The sequence below is a fragment of the Amphibalanus amphitrite genome, unplaced genomic scaffold, assembly GCF_019059575.1.
Source record: "Amphibalanus amphitrite isolate SeventyFive unplaced genomic scaffold, NRLGWU_Aamphi_draft 000109F_arrow, whole genome shotgun sequence".
Lineage (NCBI taxonomy): Eukaryota > Metazoa > Arthropoda > Thecostraca > Balanomorpha > Balanidae > Amphibalanus > Amphibalanus amphitrite.
Window position 1 is genome coordinate 659,858 of NW_024881604.1, and position 23,486 is coordinate 683,343.

General features: G+C 51.1%; 2 protein-coding genes across 3 annotated transcripts in view; both read right to left on the bottom strand.

Moving 5' to 3' along the window:
* The window catches only part of LOC122380917 (26S proteasome non-ATPase regulatory subunit 5-like), a 73,412-nt gene extending 56,415 nt beyond the window's left edge, over positions 1-16,997 (bottom strand). The window contains exons 1-8 of one of the 2 annotated variants that reach the window (XM_043364532.1): positions 16,812-16,858; positions 16,460-16,737; positions 16,047-16,191; positions 15,591-15,675; positions 14,882-15,042; positions 14,436-14,586; positions 11,679-11,780; positions 9,851-10,039 (exon numbers count right to left, since the gene is read on the bottom strand). In XM_043364532.1, coding sequence (XP_043220467.1) covers positions 9,851-10,039; positions 11,679-11,780; positions 14,436-14,586; positions 14,882-15,042; positions 15,591-15,675; positions 16,047-16,191; positions 16,460-16,641 — 1,015 coding nt within the window. In that variant the 5' untranslated portion in view covers positions 16,642-16,737; positions 16,812-16,858. Of the gene's footprint in view, positions 1-9,850; positions 10,040-11,678; positions 11,781-14,435; positions 14,587-14,881; positions 15,043-15,590; positions 15,676-16,046; positions 16,192-16,459 lie in introns of both variants that reach the window. The other variant, XM_043364533.1, reaches the window with a different exon arrangement.
* Positions 16,998-18,296: 1,299 nt separating this feature from the next.
* On the bottom strand, positions 18,297-18,761 carry LOC122380874 (radial spoke head 1 homolog). Its single transcript, XM_043364405.1, has one exon. It carries the CDS (start codon positions 18,759-18,761, stop codon positions 18,297-18,299), a length of 465 nt encoding a protein of 154 aa, XP_043220340.1.
* Between the last annotated feature and the right edge of the window lie 4,725 nt (positions 18,762-23,486).

A 23,486-nucleotide genomic window follows, 5' to 3' on the forward strand; every position in this document is an offset into this window, starting at 1 on the left:
CGGAATCGATTGCGACCATTATTTTGGCGATTAGACGAAGCCTTGGGGCACTTTTGACGCGCCCCGTCCTTTAAGGGACGATTAAGGGATGAGGGATAGGAGCCACAGGTCTGGAACCTTCGACTGAGGCTAGATTTTGACCCGAGGAGTCGATTGCGACCATTAATTTGGCGATCAGACGACGCCTTGGGCCACTTTTGACGCGCCCCGTCCTTTAAGGGACGATTAAGGGATGAGGGATAGGAGCCACAGGTCTGGAACCTTCGACTGAGGTTAGATATTGACCCGAGGAATCGATTGCGATCATTATTTTGGCGATCGGACGAAGCCTTGGGGCACTTTTGACACGCCCCGTCCTTTAAGGGACGATTAAGGGATGAGGGATAGGAGCCACAGGTCTGGAACCTTCGACTGAGGTTAGATATTGACCCGAGGAATCGATTGCGACCATTATTTTGGCGATCAGACGAAGCCTTGGGGCACTTTTGACACGCTCCGTCCTTTAAGGGACGATTAAGGGATGAGGGATAGGAGCCACAGGTCTGGAACCTTCGACTGAGGTTAGATATTGACCCGAGGAATCGATTGCGACCATTATTTTGGCGATCAGACGAAGCCTTGGGGCACTTTTGACGCGCCCCGTCCTTTAAGGGACGATTAAGGGATGAGGGATAGGAGCCACAGGTCTGAAATCTTCGACTGAGGTTAGATATTGACCCGAGGAATCGATTGCGACCATTATTTTGGCGATCAGACGAAGCCTTGGGGCACTTTTGACGCGCCCCGTCATTTAAGGGACGCTTAAGGGATGAGGGATAGGAGCCACAGGTCTGGAACCTTCCACTGAGGTTAGATTTTGACCCGAGGAATCGATTGCGACCATTATTTTGGCGATCAGACGAAGCCTTGGGGCACTTTTGACGCGCCCCGTCCTTTAAGGGACGATTAAGGGATGAGGGATAGGAGCCACAGGTCTGAAACCTTCGACTGAGGTTAGATATTGACCCGAGGAATCGATTGCGACCATTATTTTGGCGATCAGACGAAGCCTTGGGGCACTTTTGACGCGCCCAGTCCTTTAAGGGACGATTAAGGGATGAGGGATAGGAGCCACAGGTCTGGAACCTTCGACTGAGGTTAGATATTGACCCGAGGAATCGATTGCGACCATTATTTTGGCGATCAGACGAAGCCTTGGGGCACTTTTGACGCGCCCCGTCCTTTAAGGGACGATTAAGGGATGAGAAATAGGAGCCACAGGTCTGAAACCTTCGACTGAGGTTAAATATTGACCCAAGGAATCGATTGCGATCATTATTTTGGCGATCGGACGAAGCCTTGGGGCACTTTTGACACGCCCCGTCCTTTAAGGGACGATTAAGGGATGAGGGATAGGAGCCACAGGTCTGAAATCTTCGACTGAGGTTAGATATTGACCCGAGGAATCGATTGCGACCATTATTTTGGCGATCAGACGAAGCCTTGGGGCACTTTTGACGCGCCCCGTCCTTTAAGGGACGATTAAGGGATGAGGGATAGGAGCCACAGGTCTGGAACCTTCGACTGAGGTTAGATATTGACCCGAGGAATCGATTGCGATCATTATTTTGGCGATCGGACGAAGCCTTGGGGCACTTTTGACACGCCCCGTCCTTTAAGGGACGATTAAGGGATGAGGGATAGGAGCCACAGGTCTGGAACCTTCGACTGAGGTTAGATATTGACCCGAGGAATCGATTGCGACCATTATTTTGGCGATCAGACGAAGCCTTGGGGCACTTTTGACACGCTCCGTCCTTTAAGGGACGATTAAGGGATGAGGGATAGGAGCCACAGGTCTGGAACCTTCGACTGAGGTTAGATATTGACCCGAGGAATCGATTGCGACCATTATTTTGGCGATCAGACGAAGCCTTGGGGCACTTTTGACGCGCCCCGTCCTTTAAGGGACGATTAAGGGATGAGGGATAGGAGCCACAGGTCTGAAATCTTCGACTGAGGTTAGATATTGACCCGAGGAATCGATTGCGACCATTATTTTGGCGATCAGACGAAGCCTTGGGGCACTTTTGACGCGCCCCGTCCTTTAAGGGACGCTTAAGGGATGAGGGATAGGAGCCACAGGTCTGGAACCTTCCACTGAGGTTAGATTTTGACCCGAGGAATCGATTGCGACCATTATTTTGGCGATCAGACGAAGCCTTGGGGCACTTTTGACGCGCCCCGTCCTTTAAGGGACGATTAAGGGATGAGGGATAGGAGCCACAGGTCTGAAACCTTCGACTGAGGTTAGATATTGACCCGAGGAATCGATTGCGATCATTATTTTGGCGATCGGACGAAGCCTTGGGGCACTTTTGACACGCCCCGTCCTTTAAGGGACGATTAAGGGATGAGGGATAGGAGCCACAGATCTGGAACCTTCGACTGAGGTTATATATTGACCCGAGGAATCGATTGCGACCATTATTTTGGCGATCAGACGAAGCCTTGGGGCACTTTTGACGCGCCCCGTCCTTTAAGGGACGATTAAGGGATGAGGGATAGGAGCCACAGGTCTGGAACCTTCGACTGAGGTTAGATATTGACCCGAGGAATCGATTGCAACCCTTATTTTGGCGATCAGACGAAGCCTTGGGGCACTTTTGACGCGCCCCGTCCTTTAAGGGACGATTAAGGGATGAGGGATAGGAGCCACAGGTCTGATTTCTTCGACTGAGGTTAGATATTGACCCGAGGAATCGATTGCGACCATTATTTTGGCGATCAGACGAAGCCTTGGGGCACTTTTGACGCGCCCCGTCCTTTAAGGGACGCTTAAGGGATGAGGGATAGGAGCCACAGGTCTGGAACTTTCGACTGAGGTTAGATATTGACCCGAGGAATCGATTGCGACCCTTATTTTGGCGATCAGACGAAGCCTTGGGGCACTTTTGACGCGCCCCGTCCTTTAAGGGACGATTAAGGGATGAGGGATAGGAGCCACAGGTCTGGAACCTTCGACTGAGGTTAGATATTGACCCGAGGAATCGATTGCGACCATTATTTTGGCGATCAGACGAAGCCTTGGGGCACTTTTGACGCGCCCCGTCCTTTAAGGGACGATTAAGGGATGAGGGATAGGAGCCACAGGTCTGGAACCTTCGACTGAGGTTAGATATTGACCCGAGGAATCGATTGCGACCATTATTTTGACGATTAGACGAAGCCTTGGGGCACTTTTGACGCGCCCCGTCCTTTAAGGGACGATTAAGGGATGAAGGAAGGGAGCTAGGGCAAAATAAATGTCATATTCGTGTTCCCCGTCCCCCAATTGACCTGATGGCAGTTTTGAAGCGATTCTGAATCCGACGCTGTATTCGTTGCTGTTGCTGACGCTAACTTCACGGACATTCTCCAACCATGTTCTCTTCTCTCAAAAGGATCCAGCGGGTATATAGGTATACCATTGTCAATTCTGCCCTCGAACTTATCCGGTCGGTCAGTAACCGCCCACCCTCACCGCTTTGTGAAACGATAGCTACATATTCCATAGCGATCGTGCAGGGCCGCGATGAGCGGGTACACATAGGATTGACGGTAGTGCACCATGGCTGCAGGTAACCTTAGACTGGTATCGATTGGGGCACGCCCTGAGCGGCTGACAAAGCTGATGACCCAGGGGTGTATCGGTAGCCGGCCGGGCGGACCCTCAACGACCGGGCGTGACGGCCGACGCGCAGACAGGCGGGTAGGCGGCGGTTAGACAGGTAGGCAGGTAGTTAGGCAGACAGACACGCAACGCCGCAGCGAGGTAGAATAGGCTAGCCATCACTCCGGCTGACAATAGCATACCGTTCCGCTCATCAGCCCCGCCTCAAACAACGGCACCTTTTCGCGGCGGTATTTGCAAAGGTCGACAACGTAAAAAGTCATCTATCAACCTCTATCTTTCATGTGTAATGAACAAAAGTTGGACCAGTCCCATTCCAAACCCAAGGTCTAGCCAGCACATGGACTAATAATGCATGTCAAAGCGAGTGATTCACGCGGCCGTTTGGCGCTATCAACTCAGTAAACATGACACTAATTGCTCCTGGCTGGTAATTTATTTGTGTATCGGCCGCTGGTGCCATAAATGTTCTCGTAATTGATGCCTGGCATGGGCTCGATGCAATGCTATTGCATTGTCAGATGTCTCATCGTCTATTCTGTAATCATACTAAGTATACAGGGCTGAACATAGACAATAGGCATACCTTAACCTAGCCAGGCCAGCCTCACCTGAATAATTTGCTTTTTATCCTTTCACGGCTGCCCTGTTCCTTGTTTCATACGGCGCTGAAGAAGTCAATAGACGAAACCGGTACGCCTTAAATGTAACTGTTTTAATAGTTTGATTCGTGGAGCCTGGAGGTTCATGTACTCTCGATACAATGGCTGCCCTGTTGTATCCCTCATTGCCGCACAGCCGCACAGTTTCGCTCATTGTATCCCTCATTGCCGCACAGTTTCGACCACCAACGCATCCGGAAAAAATGAATCTGCATATGTCTATTCTGATCTCCAAACTGGTGCGTCCCTTCGGCCGTCACAGTGCAGGTAACTGACCCAAGAAGGGATCCCTACCGACAGTCTCGTCCTAGACCACACAGAGTCGGTCTCAACTGCCCTCCATATATCCCAGAGGGCAATTTGGCACGGTCGTTACTATATCTAGTGGCCGTCGAGACGGGTTTGATTGAAGCTGTCCTGGAGGACTGTGGCCAGAGGGTCACTTCTGAAAACTAGTCGAGGTCCAGAGAGACGTCCAGAAAGGCGGAGGAGGGGCACGGACGGGTGGCTACCGAACACTATCGTCACTGGGGAGAAGAAGGGGACTAATCGGACCGCCATCCGGTAAGGGCTGCCATCGTCATGCATCGTCACCATGCCGCAATTGAACTTTCCCTCGGATACCATCGTCACGCCTCGCTGGATTAACCCTCGCCCCGTTGGGGGGGGGCCATTTTGGCCCCCCCCTGTGGTTTTTCCTGAATAGCAAGAAAACGGCGGCGCGCAGCGCCGCCAAATTTTCAGTACCTTCCCGGGCATCAATTTGACACCTTCACACCAAATTTCAAGTCTTAGGTCACCTTAGGTCAGGAGTTATTGAGGTCAAACTGAGGTCATGTTCGAGCAAAAATGAGCAAAAAACATGCAATCTTGAAACGCTCACCAAATCTACAGTTATCAAGCAATTTCAAAGTTCTTTATATGGTCTAGTAGACAAAGAGCGGCGCTACAAAACTGCTATCTCGGATTTTCAAAATTTTTGGTTTTTGACCCAAAAAAAATCAAAAAATTGATTTTTTTAAAAAAACTTTGAAAAAATCCAAAAAATTTCCGAATTTCGAAAAAACCGGAATTTATGTGATAGTCCCAGCGCTCTTCTATATACATACCAAATTTCAGATCGATATCTCGTTTTTTGGCCAAGTTATAGCGAAAAAACTGTTCAAAAATGATGACGTCAAATTTTTGAACTCAATTTTTAGCAATTCTAGACCACGTACGGCAAACCAAAGACCACCATTGAACTCCCCGTGACGAGCTGCATCGATTCGATACCCATTTTATGCAAAAATATTAACTTTGAAATTTGACCTAATTTGACCTGACCTTGACCTGACCTTGACCTGACCTTGACCAAAACGTGATCTAAGCTGACCCCAAAGGCTGCCTGACCCATATGATCGCATTTGTCATGTAAAATGGACCATAAAACATGTATCACACGACACTTTCAGATTGTGACCCCCCCGTGACCTGACCTCTGTGACCTGACCTGGTATCAGTGACCTCAAATAGCAAAATATGTGTTTGAAGAACGTTTCCCCATCCATGATTTTCAATGAAATGCATTTTACTCGATTTTACAACGCATTTCTTGAAGTGCCTGTAAACGGTGAAAATTGGACCTTTGACCTGACCTGTGACGTCATCGGTTTGACCTAGGTCAATAAAATTGGGTCACAAGGTAGTTCCCCGTTGGGGCTATCCAACGCCGTTTACCGCTTGTCGCTATGTTGCGTGGTTCTCGAGATCTTAGGGGGGGGCCAAAATGCCCCCCCCCCCCCAACCGGGCGCGTTGCTCGGCAGAGCCCAACGGGGCGCGGGTTAAGATGTTTCGGGCGAATGGTAGCGAAGTGCCCTGGTGGTAGCACGACTGAGCCCTGAGCCCTGTCACCAGCCCCGAGTGGCGTCCTGGGCCGACAGTCCGAGACCCGCCATAAAACTGCTCCACAAATCGGCCGATCCTGAACTCATCAAAATAAAACCATCGGCACTGCAGCGCTCCGAGCTGCAGAGTTTATGGCGAATGGAAAGCTGCGAAATAGCTGTGACCCGCTCGGCATCAGAGACAAACACGAAAATGAGGGAATACAACACAAATGATTTGGCAGTGGAGGACAAAGTTGAGTTCATTCAGAATTATATATTTAACCGTCACACGACCAAACAAAAAAAAATGTCATTGCTGAAATCGCATGTCCTTCAAACTAATCCTGTGGTAGGGAAACAAGATGGAATAGAAATACAGGGGAAATAAGTAAAAAGAGGGAAACAAGATAAAATGAGGTGAGGGGGCAGGAGCAGGGGAGATAGAGGAGGAGCGGGGAGGATATACAACAGGAAAAGAGAACTGATCCAAATAAGCATTAAAAAATAAAATAATGCTCTAACATTGTTAACTTTCAATGCCACAACCATTTTCGCGCCCATTTGAGCACGCAGGTTCATCGACAAAAGATATTTGCAGGAGCTAAACCTGCTACCTTTGAGCAAATTTATGACATCCGGCCAAATCCGCCTGGTGATATGCAGATTGTGGCTCGCTGATAGAGAGCCTCGCCGCCGCTCGGTGGCAGCCGAAGAGGCATGATTTATTCGTCAGCCACCTGATATTTTCCCTGAATGGGTCTGCCGCGGACGGCCATTTCGGTCGACCAGTCCGGTCAGCCTACCACCAGCACGGTACCAAGGTGTGAGCTCCGCGGCGGCCGCTGGACGGGAGTACAGACACTGGACACCAGCCGTCCTTCCTCAGGCAGTATCAGCAGCCGCCGGACGGCCGTCCGTTTTCACCGACAGAATGAGACCCCGGTGCCGCTGCACGGCCAACAATACCGGTCGATGTCGGCCGTATGAATATGTTGATAGCCACTGACGAGGGCCGGACCAGGTGGTGGTGGCCGGCGGGGCGGGTGAGCAGGCGCCGGCCCCTGACCGGCGGCAGGGAGGCACAGGGGGTGAGTGTCCCTCCTAACCAGCTAATGAATTGGAGCGCACGGCACTCTGCACCCACCCCGCGCACCGCTCGGGCCGGAGAGGCGACCGCAGGAAGGTGTGGAATGTGGATGCCCCGCCAGAGTGAGCTATGATCGGGAGCAACAGTGAATACCAACTGATGACTCCAGCGGACTCATAGACAAAAATCCGGGTCGGGGAGCCATCGATAATTGCAAGTGCAATTTCATCAAGAAATGAAAAGCGCATAGAGTAAGGATAATCCCCGAAGAATATAGAATATTGTGAATATAAATCCCCACATCATATCGCACGTCCTTATAGAACCAGCCGAATACAATAGCGGATCAATGACAGCCGAGGCATCAGCCGTCCTTTCAATCGCACCGCCCACCGAGCGGCCTTTTAAACTTCCCTGGAAATCTTTGTCGGCCGCCGGGAATCCCTCCGAATCTGAGGAGCTCGGCGTCGTGCTGCGCCGCCGATCTCGCGGCGCCGTGCTGAGTTTGACAGCGCGGCGGCTGGCGCGGGCCGGTGCACCTAGCCGCCGCCCGACTCCGGCCACCGATAATCGATACGATGACATTTTCCGGTGAAACGCCGCCCGGCCGGGTTATGAGGCGCGGAGTCATCGGCGGCCAATTTCCTGCGCGGCCGCATGGACACTCCGATAGCCGGTGTTGGTTCTATCAGCAGCCGGGCGCGGACTGCAGACGGCCGGCCGCCAGCCGCCGGTGAAACGGCCCGCAGTTGGGAAACAGGGGTCCAACACAGGTGCCAAACGGTCGACATTCAGCCGCTGACAGGGCCGCAGGTGTGCTGCAGACGAGCCCGGTACACACTAAAGGGCCAACGTGGAACTCGATTATAAAAGTCACAAAGGATCACAAGGAACCGTTTCACTCCTGCCGCTTGCGTTCAATGGGTTGGATAAAATCAAGCAAAGAACAGGAATGGTTCGATTCATCTCTTCAATGGTGTTACGCACTATGCAGGACGCACCCCAAAAAGTTGTTCTCCATACGCGGCTATAAATCCTTTTCAAGGACCATTAATTTCAAGTCATTCTTTTCGCTTCTCTCGGAGAGTGATATGGTTTACGAGTTTTTACTTGCGTCGATAGTTCGTCCATCTTGTCGAGATGCTCGGTCATCAGATGGATGGTTCCCGCAGCTCTCGACAATAGTGCGGCTCGACTGCAGCCATCTCGGGTGATCCGACAATTTATCGACTCAAGTGACCGCAATAACCCCCGGCCCGATCCACTCAGTCCAGTGTTTCAATGAGCGCCGGGGAGTACCCAGACAAATGCTATGTATCACTTACAAATTTAATGTTCTTCTCTCAAGGAAACTTATTTATAAAAAGGGCACGGATTTCTTTAAAACAACGAAAGCCCTGCACTTCAAATTTTTCATCCTCGCAGTTCGTTAAACCACAACCCCAGATGAATGACCCCGCGGAGTTATCCGTTCCGTGCGAGCAGCCCGACTACGCGACCCCACGACCGGGTCAGCCTCCGCTGTTTATCCCATCTCTTCCTCCCGAGCGGTCATCAACCCCGTCCGCCCGAGGCGAGGACGCAGAGTCGTGCAGAGTCCTCCGCCGACCCGCATTCCGACAGAGATGCGCCGTGACCCGTCCGGGTAGGGTCACTTCCTGGTACCGCAGCCTCCGGCACGGGCGCAGCGGTGGGTAGGAGATAGCAGGGTACAGGTACCGGTACAGCGACCGAGAAGACCGGGGACCGGACTGGGACCAACAGCAGGACCAGACCGACCCAGAAAGGACCAGGACTGAGGGTTGGTCCTCCCGATCCGCGGCACCCGCGCCCCGCCCCCGCCGGCCGCCGCCGTCCGTTTGCGTGCGAGGCTGTTTGTTGTTTTGGCCGGCCGGCCGGGCTGCGTGCTCGAGATTGGGTCGGCCGCGGGCCTGCCGCGTAAACCAGCGCTTAGCGAGGCGGTCGCCGCCAATAACAGGTGCCCAGTGGCGGGCCAAATAACGGCCCTGTCGCCCGCGCTCTAATCTGGTGTAACTTGTGGGTGTTGAGCCCGGCCTCTCGCGGCAGAGCTAGCTGTCACAGCTGGAGCTGCGGTCGTACACCACAAGGCGCACGCAGCAGCAGCCACTGGCCATAATCCGCAGACGATCGCTCGCGCCTCGAATAACCTGCCAAACTGCGCGGCAATGGAGTGCCCTCATAACTCATAACTATTCTTAGTCGGCACTTCAAACCAAGTGCTCAAGAAGCATGAACGCCAGAATGAGGCATGAGAGCTAAGCACTTTCAGCCAGAGAGGCTTACTATCGAGAGAAGAGGGAGTGAGAGAGAAAGAGAAAGAGGGAGAGAGAAAGAGGGAGAGAAAAAAGAGAGAGAGAGAGAGAGAGAGAGAGAGAGAGAGAGAGAGAGAGAGAGAGAGAGAGAGAGAGAGAGAGACCGACCAAAAGTAACTCCGCAGTGCCCATGTCGAGACCCGTTGGACTGACTCATCCAGTGTGATGGACGCCCGAGCGACTGACTTCCTAACGAGCTGGGCGCCCCTGTGGCTCACCCAATGTGCTGAGCGCCTCTCTGACTTACCCAGTGTGCTGAGTGCCCGTTTTCCAGCGGCCGTCATGCCCAGGCAGGCGACGGTGTCGAGCGCGGCCAGGCGCCGGCTCAGCTCCTGGTGGCCGACCATGGCCAGCGCGGCGCGCGCGAAGCCCGGGTATCGACTCAGCACGTGCTCCGGCCGGTCGTGGCCCACCTGGCCGAAAAACTTCATCACACCTGCCAAAGGAGCCCCCAGTCAGTGGCAGCGCAGGCGCAGGCGCATTGATGAAAAATAAGACATCTAAATCTCATCTCTCATCCATGTTTATGGTCTGATGCTGCTTGGTGCTTGGTAGTGGCTCAAGGTCCTGCTATTCTCATGGAAGGAGAATAATTGTCGGCGATAATATTTTTATTTCCAGGAGCCGACCATGACGCCAGTTAGCTGCGATTTATCTCGAGAAACCAGCCAGCAGTTACTGGAAATGAAACAACTAAACTAACGATCAATGATGGTAGCCAACTGCACCTGATAAAGCTAGCTTATAACTGACGCTAGAAGACTGACTGACGCTAGAAGACTGACTGATAATAGCAGACTGTTGATGATAGTAGTAGAATGCGAGTGATGGTAGTAGATTTGACTGATGGTTTGACTGATGGTAGCTAGACTGATGGCATTTAGAGGGATGTCTGCAGATGGTGGCTGATTGTGGTAAATTATGACTGATGGTTCGACTGACGTGACTGTGACCGATAGTAGCAGACTGTGGCTGATCAGTGATGGTAGCTAATGATGTCTTCTGGCGACTGATGGCGCCTGATGGCGGCTGATGACTCTGACGGTGTGACAGCGCTCGGGTCAAAGGTCGAGATTGCCGCGGCGCCACCGGCACGCGACGAGCCGGCACAATGGAGCGCGGAACGGCCAATGGTTAAATAATGAGCCCGGGCGCGGCCAAAACACTGCAGCGCGAACACCGCGGCATCATTAGTACATGCCAGCGCTTGATGAGCTGATGGCGTCCCTCAGACTGCAGTGATACGACGGCGGCATGCGGCTAAGGACGGCAGGCGAGGCGGCGTGCCACACGAAGACACTATCCTAGACGGTATGCTGGCAGTGTGGGATCGATGACATCTGTCTGTCTGTCTGTGCTGTGCTGCGTCCAAGGTCTGTCCGGAGTCACACGGCAGCTACTGCCGGCCGCTCGGACCCCCCCCCCCCCCCCGGCCGTCTGCCCGTCTGTGTGTCTGTGTGTGTGTGCGGCTGACTTTAGCCGGGGCCCGGTCGATTCAGACGCGAAGAGTCGGAGGCAGGCAGCCCAGCCGCGTCCAGGGTAAATGGGATGGATTTAAGCCAGACTGAGTGAATTAGAGAGTAGATAGAGAGCGCCCCGGCAGGAAGGCGTAAAGTTAATCCGGAGAAAGAAAACTTGAAACACTGAGCTCCTCAGCCGCAGAGGCACGCAGTCCCCACTCCCCACATACTGCGACATGTATTTACCGCTTTTCAGCATTACCAGAGCAGTCATATATTGTTAGTGGGAGGACCTAGCGGCATATCAACAGCCTGTGCTGCTGACAGCATATTGATGCTATATAAAGCCGGCAGTGCCCGTGCGACGGAGGGCTCGGGCGCACCGTTTTAAGTCCGTATGATACGTGTTGCGTTACGTCCTATTGTAGATGTTGTGATGTGTTGCATTATGATGTGTTGTATTGTGCCGTGTTGTGTCGTACTATGTCGTGTTACATTGCAGCGTGCTATGCCGTGTCATGACGCACCATGAGTCGTTCAGTGCCATGTTACATGTGCCATGAATCGTGCCGTTCCATGCCGTGTGCAGTATCACGATCTTCATTCAAGACCCACCTGGTAGGATGTAGTCGTGAAGTGGGTGCTCGTCCGGCGCCGTGACCAGCTTCTCCAGCCGCTGGGTGACGCCCTCCGACTCGAGGTGGTCGAACCCGTGGTCTGGAGGCACACAGAGACGGAACGGCGTCAGATGGCGCGCGGTCAGAATCCGTGACCGGACACCATGTCCCCGAGGGACACGGAATCATGTCCGATGGGACACGTGCGCCAAATCGAGCGAGGCCGAGTCACGAACGGACGGCGGGGAGGGTCGGTGGTCCGATGGCATTTGGCCAACAAGACGTGATAAGTTCAAATTTGAACTAATGAAGGTTGTCGTTCGCCACCGCGCGGCTCCCCACCTGATAAGGTTAGCAGCACCTGTCATAAATGAGAAAATAAAGATAGACGTAATAGGAAAAACACGACATGCGACAAAAATACAGTGCAAGGACCATGTGACCCACGTGAACAGACCAAAATACCAATGCATGAGACCATGAGACTATGTAGGAACAAATTCCAAAGCACAGACCACGTGACCTGAACAGTGAACACTACTGGCTCAAATATCGTATACCACGAGACCCGAACAGGCTTCAGTGCGGGGAGGCCACAATGGGCACGTTAGCGGGCGCCGCCCGTCCACCGTGTGTCGCTGATTGCCCGCCATTCAGCGCCGGCCTTTGTGCGCCCTGCCGGCGTCGACATGTCGGTGAAACGGGCGTCGACATGTCGGTGAAACGGGCGCCGATCACCCCCAGTCCCCCCCCCCTCCCTCCATCCCTCGGCTCTAAACCACGCCCTGCCGTCAGAGGTCGGGCCGACCGCAAAGGCCGCAGACACGGAGCGCCAATCAAATTACCACCCGAGGTAAAAACTGGTACACGTCTTCGACCTTTGAACATCAAAGTCCAGAATACTGGCAGAATCTGATGAAAGACATCTATCATTCTGCATTCAAGGTAGTTTTTTCAGCTACTAGTCGTCTATTGTTGAAATAAATCCGCCCTATCTTTCCCGTGGCTGATGGCTGATATTTACAGAAATTGAGAGCAAAATTTGTGTGTGACGACGTTACCCTAACACGAATAACTTATAATTATATATCACCGATAATAGTTCTCGCTACCTATCGGAAAGGAAACTTGAAACCCCGATCGCTATGGTATGTACACAGCAGTCAGCACTGCACTCAAACTGACAAACAGACACAATGCAGTGGCCGTCTTAGTGCAAAAAACGGCCTATCTGTTCTCTGAAATGCAACACTTTATATTTGTATATAAACTCAATGGATTGACCTTTGATATACGACATAGTTTCAAACCACGCTGATCGGAATGCCGATGACAATCTTCTATTGCAAACTGTGGTGTCAACGGTACGACGAACCAGCAGAAAGCGGGACTGGGTGCAACTCAAGCCACGGGACAGAATGCGCCGCCGATTGACATGCAGCGCCCGGCGCGGTCGGATGTGCGCCGGAGCGAGACAACGACCGGGCATAGCACTGCAGCCCGGATGGAGACGCGTCCGGCTGGCCGTGCGTGCGGTGAGCGTGCTGGCGTGATATGGCAGACGTGCCCAGAGAGGGAATGGCCGGGGAGTGTGTACTGCAGTCGCTGGTTACGGACACGTCGATACGGACATGTGGGTGATGAGATATAACGACGGGTGATAGTCACGTGAATAGGTGCGGCAGCGGGATAGCTCAGAGATGCGAGGATCTTCTGCTATTTGTGACATAACTACCTAGTACCTACTCCAAAACATGTGGGGCACCAGCGAATGTCTACTCGGGTCCAGTTAATGACAATTCCATCGCACGAAGACAAGTAGCTTGTAATGCAGTACTTCTACACATAGCGTCCCTATAATTTTAGCGACAGGAAGAAACGATGTCTTCGTCTCCATCCCTAGTCAGAGCTCAAATATTTCTACATCGCCTCAGGTGTGGTAGGTCTACGCAACAGCTCATTCACATAGGTACATATAGCAAAGTATGTGGTCTACATTATCCCACCGGCCACCATTCATGTCGGCCGGCAAACCGAGTGCAGCAGCTCTGCCCACTCCGAGTGCCAGTGTGCGAGTGAGTGCCGGTGCGTGCTGAGTGTGAAAGCGCGTGACGGTCGCTGCTATGGTTTGGATGCTACTATAAGAGTTGCATGCTGGTGGTCGTTTGAGATCGGCGTGTTTTTGACCATTGATCCGGCGCACTGTGGACGGATTGTCACGGAGGCCAGACGCGAGATCGCCGAGTGGTGCTGCTAAGGGCCACACAGTTCAGCCAGGTCTACACAAGCCGAGCTTTGGGTATCACTCTGAAGTCGCGAATAGCGCCAAATTTATCCGCATGTTTTCGAAATACTGCCTAGCATATGCCACTAAATTCAGCTTACAACATTCGTACTCGCAAAAGACGGTAGCTGAAAGGGAAAAAAATGAAAAGTCATTGATTCCATATGCATCCATGGACAAATGAACTGACCAGCTCACTGCTCAGCCTCAGTCTCCATTGAAGGTGGGGAGACGGGCAGCGACTGATCGCGCTGACTGAAAGCAGTAAGGTGGGGAGGGGGGAGTTGTCCCCACTGAACACAGCGACTGAAGGTGACAGGACGCGATAGGTGATTGCCCGGACGTTACTAACCGAACTTGCTGAGAGTGATGGACGGGGGATGGAAAAGGTTCGTCACCACTGACCGCTCTGACTCGGGTCGTAGGTAAAACTGACTAACTGAGGGTGATGGTGGGATGTCAATAACTCACCACTCTGACTGAGGGTGGTGAGCAGCTCCAGAGCGTTCAGCTGCACCAGGATGTCCTGACCGAACGCCTCCTGGACCAGCGCCGGCAGGAGACCCACGTCCGTCACCAGCTTCATCCCTTCTCGCGACGAGCAGGCCACGCTCACCGCCACCTGTCGGGAAGAAAACAAACTAAAGCTTCCAATAAAAGCCTCCTAGGCCAGCAGGTCAGCCGCCGCCACATGTTCTTTCAAACATGGTATTTCGAGAGCTGGGTGCTAAAATTAGGGAGATTTTCACTCATAACTAATAGGCACTCTGATTACGAATGAGGTAGACATCACACGAATATCAGACAAGCTTTTAAAATGATGTCTGGTCTGCCTATCAGTATCATCCCGAACCCTCCGGTCGCCGACACTGACGGCAGCTGAGCTGAAGCGGTCGTTCCATCTACCATCCACCCACCTCATATCCTCGATAGCGGACCACGTCACTGGTGGCCATCGTCTGTCGCAGCTGGTCCAGCAGCGGCGGACTCAGCACCAGCAGCGCCTCCTGGTGGCCGTGACGGGCGAGTGACGTCACCACGCGCACGGCCGCCGCCGCCGGCGCCGCCTCGGCGCACCCTGAGCAGACACAGGCAGAGTGGCACCTCAGCAGCTCCAGCACAATGGGCGAGGCTGATGAAGGCATTGTGGTGGACAATAGTTTCACAGTCATAATTCACTGTCACTTTCACTGGGGCAGTCACTTTCAGTAGCTTCCCACCTAAATTTGATTATGCAAGCATGCATTATGTATGAAAGCTGTTGAGAGGAGCTAAACAAACTGTCAAACCTTCATAAGCTCAGACACAGGTAATGGTCAGGATTCAGTGAGTATTTTATTACTTCTTATGCATAGATAGAGGCAAAACCAGAATAGACCAGCACATCATTCAAAATAGCCTGCAGAGTACAGAACCATGAACATGTGACATAAAAAAATGTTATGATTTTTCATACTTTTTCTCTCCTCAAAATCAGCTTTTATTTCATAGTTCATAAATAATTCATTTCCATGCTGGTATTTATATTCAATCATGCATTCATCAGCCTACAGCAGCAGCAAGAATCCCAGGACCTAAATCTCAATCAATAGAATCCATAAAACTTATCACAAGCACACAGCTTACCAATGCAACTAATGATGTTCTTTAAAAAGCCTGAGTGCTGCTTCAGAATCTTCAGAGCATTTTCATCTGTGATGCATCTTTCTGCCTGAAATAGAGAACAAAACTCACTTTCAGTTTCCTGTAATGACAAAGAACAAAATGACACATTGGTTTTGAAGCTATATACCTACCCAATGTTCAATTCACTTTTAACTAATCCTAGCATACCTGCAGCAATACCTAAATTTCTTGTGGAGATATAATAAAAAATCAATGCAATTTTCATCCACTGTTTGTAAATAAGAAAAACATAGGTAACAAACACATAGGCATCTAATAATTATACTGATATATTTGAACAGTTTCAATGAAAACTATTCACTTTGAAGAACCCAAGACAAATCACCAATTTCTCTGAATTATCATCATTATGGCTCTACTGAAAGCTCAGAACTGAGCAAAAAAAAAATTATCTACCTGTTTGAGCACCAGCAACTTTACGGCCTCAGTTGGATGATTCAGAGCCCGGTCCAGCTCAGTTGGGTATCTCTGGATGTTGACTGTTGCTGGAAGTGCAGCCAAAAGTCTTCCCAGAACATCTGAAGATGTCTCCACTTGCTCCCTGTGAAATATATTGACAGGACCATAAGCATCATGACAAGAGGTGCATCCTGAATCAGTGCAAAACAAAGTACGCGGCATGTCAATTATAATATTTCAGTGATAGATACATAACTTTAAATGCTTAATGCATACAAATAAATTATATTACAAAACAAACAGACCTAACAATATTGATATTTTGATTTTTAAGCTGCTTAGAAGTGACCCTGGGCCTGGTCCCTAAAAACCAGGATCAAGGTAGCAGGGTAAAGTTCAAGTTGACTTACTTGCTCGAGCTGTTAAGGCAGTCAAAAAGTATCCTCAGGTCAAGTTCACCTCCTGCATTCTGAATGTGATCAATGCGAAGGGTTGAAAGAACATTTTTCAGCTCATCTAGACCGGACTTCGGTTCAGAAGAAATGGAAATGTTTTGTAGTAGGGCAGCGAGATCGCTCACGGACACCGCCATTTCAATTTCAAATAAATTCCACCTAAGAGTCAAGAATGGCCACCAGTTTCTTGAGGAGCTATAGCTTTGTTCGTGCCGGCTAATTTAATTTTGAGGCTGTGGAGACACAGACAATTAATATCCGCAGTAACCTCGAGTTTATTATGATTTGTATTGCTTTGGTATACAACCATGCGTCCGCGCGCGAGGGCTCGGGGTGGTCGGGCTGTCACCGGTTGCTGTCACCGGGAGATGACTCGCGCTTTGTTTTGTTGACATTCGCTTTTGTCTCACTTGCGCTGTCACTGTCGCCTTTCAAGTGTAAAAGTATTTCATCTATAGAAAAGCGACAGCTAAATAAAATTAAGCGGTATTGCATGTTGGAAGTGAAAATCAAAGAAGGTAGTAGGGGAGAGAGGTCATATTGCGCCACCTTAAGGATATCGGCCTATTGCGGCTAAAGTTGACCAGCTGTCATGCTTGATGATATCTCAAATTGTACCTCAGTTATTTTGGCATCAAATTACAACTCCTAATTTGTATCACACCCATAAAAATTAACAAGAGAAAAGTTTTCCGACGCACCTGCAAAGGGCGCATTTACGGACTACCCCATTAAAAAGCGCCCATGCCTCTCATGCAAAAGCGCCCTATTAAAAACAACGGTTTGCCACCTAACTAAGTAGCCTATTTGAACGTGTCAGCCCATTAACCATTTATGCTGTGAAGGCTATGGTAATGGTAAGGTGAGCGCTCTAATAATCAAAGTGTTCAATGAAATGTGTCCCAACCACCACATGCTGTTTCTCTGGGTTGAAGAATAGGGCGCAAATAGGGTGGGCGCAATTACGAATGGAACACATTTTTCATGAGCTTCAAATATGACGAGGACAGCGAAGCCACGGTGGTGATAAACTTTCAAAACTACCATTCAACGAGCAATTAACAATGATTATTAGTTGAATCACTATCTCTAAGATAAACCATGACAGTAGCAAAGGTCGAAATAGACTGTTTCGCGTAAGAAAATAGAGGAAATCACAAAAAATGGTCTGCGAGAAAGCTGAGACACCTCACCTGCCGCCGTGGACCGGAATAAGAGCGAGTTATTGGTGGTGAAGTAAATGCACACATTCGAGCATTCATTCGAATCGAATTTTGGACAGGAGGAAGGTGTGGCGCATTTAAGAACATGGCGCAATATGACCTCTCTCCCCTAAAGAGAGTTCGAAAGTAGTTCAGCAAAATCGATCCAACAAGATATACAAGATTTATTTTGTCGTACAAGATGACCGAACTATTATCTTATTTACAGTTACGCAAGCAGCCACAGACGCGGGAATTATGACCTGTCACGTTAGTTCAAGCAGAATGGCGCCTTGTGGAGAAGTCCGAGTGGGCGCTGCCCGCTGGGCACATAAGCATGTGAGCATCATTTGGTTCAAAAAGCCAAAGCTACCTTCTACCACTGTACTGAGAATAATGAGCAGTTATACACACCAGACTCTCCCAGCCCATGGAACAGGTTAAGAAAGTGAGCACGAATGTGGAAGCGAACACCCCATAACCACGGTGACCATAAATAGGCCCATAACAAGGCTATGAAAACACCTGACCTAAACATCAATCACAACTAGGCCAAGGAAACTGGTCTTTTCTTCGAGACGCCGCCGCTCTTAGAGATTGTGCTTGAATCGGAGACTGAGTGCCTTGTCGGGGGCGAATTCGCCGCGCCACTGCTGGCCTTCAGCATCCACCCAGATGCCCTGGCCGGTCACCTGGCTGCCGACGAAGCTGCCCTCGAAGAAGGATCCGTCCGGGAACCGGTAGCGGCCCGGCCCGGAGTAGTGGCCGTCCTGGAGGGTGCCTTCGAACGAACTGCCGTCCGGGTACTGGATGGTGACCTGGCCCTCCAAACAGTCCTCCATCCAGTCGCCGCTGTACCGGCCGCCGTCCTGGGTCGTATACGTGCCCTCGCCGTGCCGCATGATCCCGTAGCTCTTGATTTTCTCCTCTGGCCAGATCTTGTAGCCGCCAGAGTAGGAGTCCCCGTTGGGAAAATGGAACTCGGCCTCACCGGTTTTCTCTCCCGGTCGCTGCTCGATCACGTTTGCATCCGGAGTCACTTCTGTCGACGTCATTTTGGGGTCGTAACGAGTGCTAATATTGTTTTCGAAATTATCTCGCGCCACAACAAATAGATTTTAACTAAGTTAGATTGGTAAAAATATCACAACTTTGCAAACGGTCCAATCTCGCTCAGGGTTCTAAGACTCATCCGATCTCATCCGATTGAATCAAGGCCGATTGAATCACAGTAGTTTTAGGGCCAGGGTTTTGATCAGCATTATCGGCATGCAAAACTCAGCACCGTACATTACAAATACGTGACAAATGCTACTCGTATCACGTGCTTTATCTGGTAGGCAGTTACCATTTACGTTTCTTTAAACGGACAGCTTTGTCTCTTGGCAAAAATCAACAGGGACAAATTCATTTAATGCGGAAAATGCCTACTAATACTGAACGACAGGCAGCTGTCTATCAGGATTACAGGGAAGGGCTCAGAACATACATGTAAATATAGGGACCGGGCAGCACGGTCGGCCAGGCGCCTAGCGCCATTAGCCCACCTTGTTCGCATACGACGTCAGAGCGTCGCGGCCACCTCCAATTGTTTGTGCGCTGAGTGCTGGCCGACGGTGGTCGACTGTTTGTCAGCACAAGGCCGGCCGTCCGAAGGTAGACGGTGATTGAAGGGCTGACGGCGGGCGACGGCAGAGGAGCCGCGGAGCCCGCCAGCGCAGGCCGCCGCGACCAGACCCGCCGGCCAACCAGGTAACCGCCGCCCTCTCAGCCCCACCCCATCGACCGACCAGTCCAGACCCGCCGACCGACAAGTAACCGCCGCCCACTGCCCCACCCCACCGACCTACCAGGTAGGCTACCGAAGTCCCCTGTCCCACCCCCGTGACCGACCAGGTCACCACCGTTCTCTGCCCCGCTCCATCGGTCCAGGCCATGCAATCGTTCCCATCCACCCTAATCTCTCTTCTCAACTGGGAACCACCACCACCCTCTGCCCAAACCCTTCTTCAACCAGAACTGCTGGCTGATCAGACCCGACTGTCGACACCAGGTAATAACCCTTTTGCCCTGCCGTGTGTTTTAGCCATACCCACCACTCACCAGCCGAATAAGTAATAAACCCCTACCCGCTTCTCAACCAGGCGGAACAAGTGTTAGCTCCGCTCCGAAAAGGCTCAGGAATTTGGCTCCCCTTTTCCCTACCTTATCTCATTCCGGGTAACGCCAAAATTCATATACACGTTTTGCAATAAAACCCGCTCGCAATCGGTTGAATATTTCGATCGTTTCATTCTTATAGTGCGTGAAAGAATCGCACCTGATGAAATGTTTAGGAGTGCTATCGGGGACGCCCCCGCCTAATCTCGTTTGATGTTAAAATTTGAAGAAAAAAATAATTTGGCATCCATAGGCCTCTGTACATCGGTATACAGAGGTCTATGTAGCATCTGATGATATAATCTATTTCTGTAGGGCTCAAGCCCTTTTATCAATAATTGCATAGCCACGGTAATATGCTCACTTCGCAAAAATGTACCGTAGCCTGCAAACCAGTGGTGACATTGGATTGTCGGTACCTATGGTAACATAGAAGTAAATTATAAAGTAAGCGTTTATTTGAGTTAAATTTTCCGGGTCTCCATTCCATGCATTTAGGTGATTTGAAAGACAAATCTACCAAGGGGATGGGGAACTTAACTCTCTTTTGGACTTTTTATTTATGGTGCAAGCAAATTTTGTATCGTAAGACAGATCAATTTGGCCCTGTTGCTTCCTGCCGAGCGTAGGGGAGCACTCTTCCCGCATTTCGGTGAAGTCGGCGCGTCGCCGTTCTGTTGAGCATTTTCCCGTGTTCGTGCAGACGACGCGGCCCTGACCGCTGGCAGGTGGAAGTGGCCCGGCGCTGCGTTGACCGGGCTGTGACAGACAGGCTGCCGCGGCCGTCCGAGCTCGATTGAGCCGCCATTGACCATACGACGCCTGCCAATGGCAGAGCTAACAGAGACCCGACCCAGCTCCGTGACATTTCAGAGCGCAAGGGCCCCGCCAGCAGTGAACGGGAGCACAAACAATGAGTGTTGGCTGTTTCACCAACATGTGTGTGAAACCGTATACGTTGCTCCGAAAACTAACGTCCATTTGCATTTAATGCAGCCCGATACTGCATCGATAGGTAGGGGATGACATTATCACAAGCAATATCATCGGCAGGCGGCTGGTATTCGGCTGTGCTGAGCCGACCCGTCCTCAGCGGGGCTCACCATGGCGGAGAGTCGCTCGTTCTCGACACCGCCATTGGCCGGTGAGTATGTATAGCGGCTGGCCGCAGTGATGACAGCTGACGTCGCCGGCACCGTCTTTATCATACGGCTTAGCATGCGCACTTAAGTAAACTTTAACAGACAAGAGCTCATAGTATGAGTCATATGACGACTATCTATCTTCTTGTCCTTCCATTGCAGGTGTGATGCTGCTTTTGATTCTACTCACATGCGATTCGGTGGAGGGCCGAGCGTCACACAGACCTGGCGCAAAGGTGAAAGTCATTTCGAGGAGGGCGAACAAACCTTACGACAGGGTAAAAGGAGGTAAGAATTAAGATGGAAGCTACTGTTAGCAATGTAATACAAAATTTTCAACGGAAGGAAACCGGATGACACGAAATTATTTTTTTCTTCTTTTCAAGTCAAAATTACTTCTTTTCAACAGGGAATGTACGCATCGTATAGTCTGTGAAAACAGAAGTCAAAATACGTGAACTAGCGTTTGGCTCTGACGGCTCCCGATATGATTCTGACTGTGCCGCGGCTCCCGACGCGGTTCTGACGGCTCTGCCGGTTCGGCTCTCCTGCAGCCTGGTTCTGCACGCGCTCGGTGGCCGGTCTGGCCCCGCTGGACTCCAAGCTGGACACGGTGGAGCGCTGCTGGTCAGAGGCGGTGCGCCGGCGGGCGCGCTACCTGGCCATCGACCGGCGGGCGTGCCGCGTGGGCGCCTCGGCCCACCGTCTGCCCGTGGTGCCGTGCTCCAACACCAGCCGACACGTCATCGACGTGCAGTACTACCGGCACGACCTGGCGCGCCTCAACCCAGGTCAGTACTACCGGCACGACTTGGTGCGCCTCAACCCAGGTCAGTTAGCTGCAGAGTCCAGCCCAGGCAAATCAGCCACGGACATCAGCTAAGGTCAGACTAGTGAGAGAAAAAAAAAACTTATACAGGTAGGCTTGAATCTGTTAGCATCACGAATTCTGACTGACGGCACTGCTCAGCCATAATTTTCAATGCACCTATACAAAGCGAACGGCTAGGTAGGTGGTGTGTTTTCGCTTTCGTCACCGAGCTGACGCGGGCACGGCCAGCACTCAGCAGTGACCTCCGTCTCCTGCAGACACGCGGTACTGGATATCGGGACGCGCCGCCTCCGGGGTCATCTGGCACGTCGTCTCCGGGGCGGCGGGCGGTGCGCGTCGACTGGCCAAATGCTCCAACCTCTGCTTCCAGTACGGACAGGACTTCGCCAGGGTCGACCAGTGAGTATAGTATTAGTGAACCTGTGTCTCATTAGCATTCATAGACAATCTAGTGATGCATACTGCTTACAATATTGGACCCGATCTCCCAATGTTCACGACACTCGCCAATTATCTCGCTGCGCCCTGACGCGCGTGCTCCGCCCTCCCAGCCGCGGCTGCCGCTGTGGGCTGGAGGAGGAGCGTGGCACGGTGATGATCCGCCACGAGGACCTGCACTGGACGGCCGACCACCGCGGCGACTCGGACCCCGGCTTCACGGTGAAGCTGCGCGCGCAGAACGTCACCGGCTGGATGTGCACCGCGGCGCCGTCCGACTTCGTGTCTTTCACGGGCGCTCAGACCATGCAGGAGGCGCTGGAGGCCTGCCAGCGGCGCCGCTTCCAGTTCCTCGCCGCCGGAGAGTGAGTGGGCGTCAGGGCGACGATATGGCGTGATTTTAGTGTTCCAGCAATCCCTCACCCCACCGAGCATCACCTGCTGGACGCCTGGGGCATTCCACGTCAAATCAAACACCGAAATCCGTCATCCCCTTCGATTTTTCTGAAACTTTGTAGGCAGACTGGGCATGGTTCAAAACTGAGTTACGTATAATATTTTCGAAATTTGATAACGTATCGCTGAGATATAGGTCATCGAATATAGCGAAAAATGCCACACATCAATTTTTTAAATGGCTATAACTCTGGTTCCTTTTCTGGTATCAAAATGATATTAACAGGGTCTTATAGACAATTGATAAGGCTTTGATTTTTAATTATAAAATTAAATTGAAGTGACCTTGAAATGCTTTTGACCTTGAATTAAAACAGAAAAATTTAAATAGCAAAAAACACGTCACCTTCGATTTGGCTAATTTTTACATATTATGTCCGTCACAATGTTCCTAACCATCAGTGAAAAAATTGGAGTGGGCCATTCATAACTTTCGCGGCAAACGCCGTTTTCATGCATCAACATCACGCAACAGCGCGTGACCTTGAAAGACAGAGTCAAGACATGCTTGCTTGTGTACACTTTCTGAAATGAATGATTGCTGATTAGTGATATCCTAAACTCTGCGAGAATGGAAATGCATAGTCATCGTAGTCAAGCATTCACGTTCCATAGTAAAAGTGTCTCAGGCAAACGGTATTTTGCGGTGAATTTTGAGCCGTGTGGAAATGCATCATGAAGTAAATTCAACGAAAACATTATCACGCAACGTTATCTTCACGTCTTTTGATCTTCACTATACGAAAGGACAT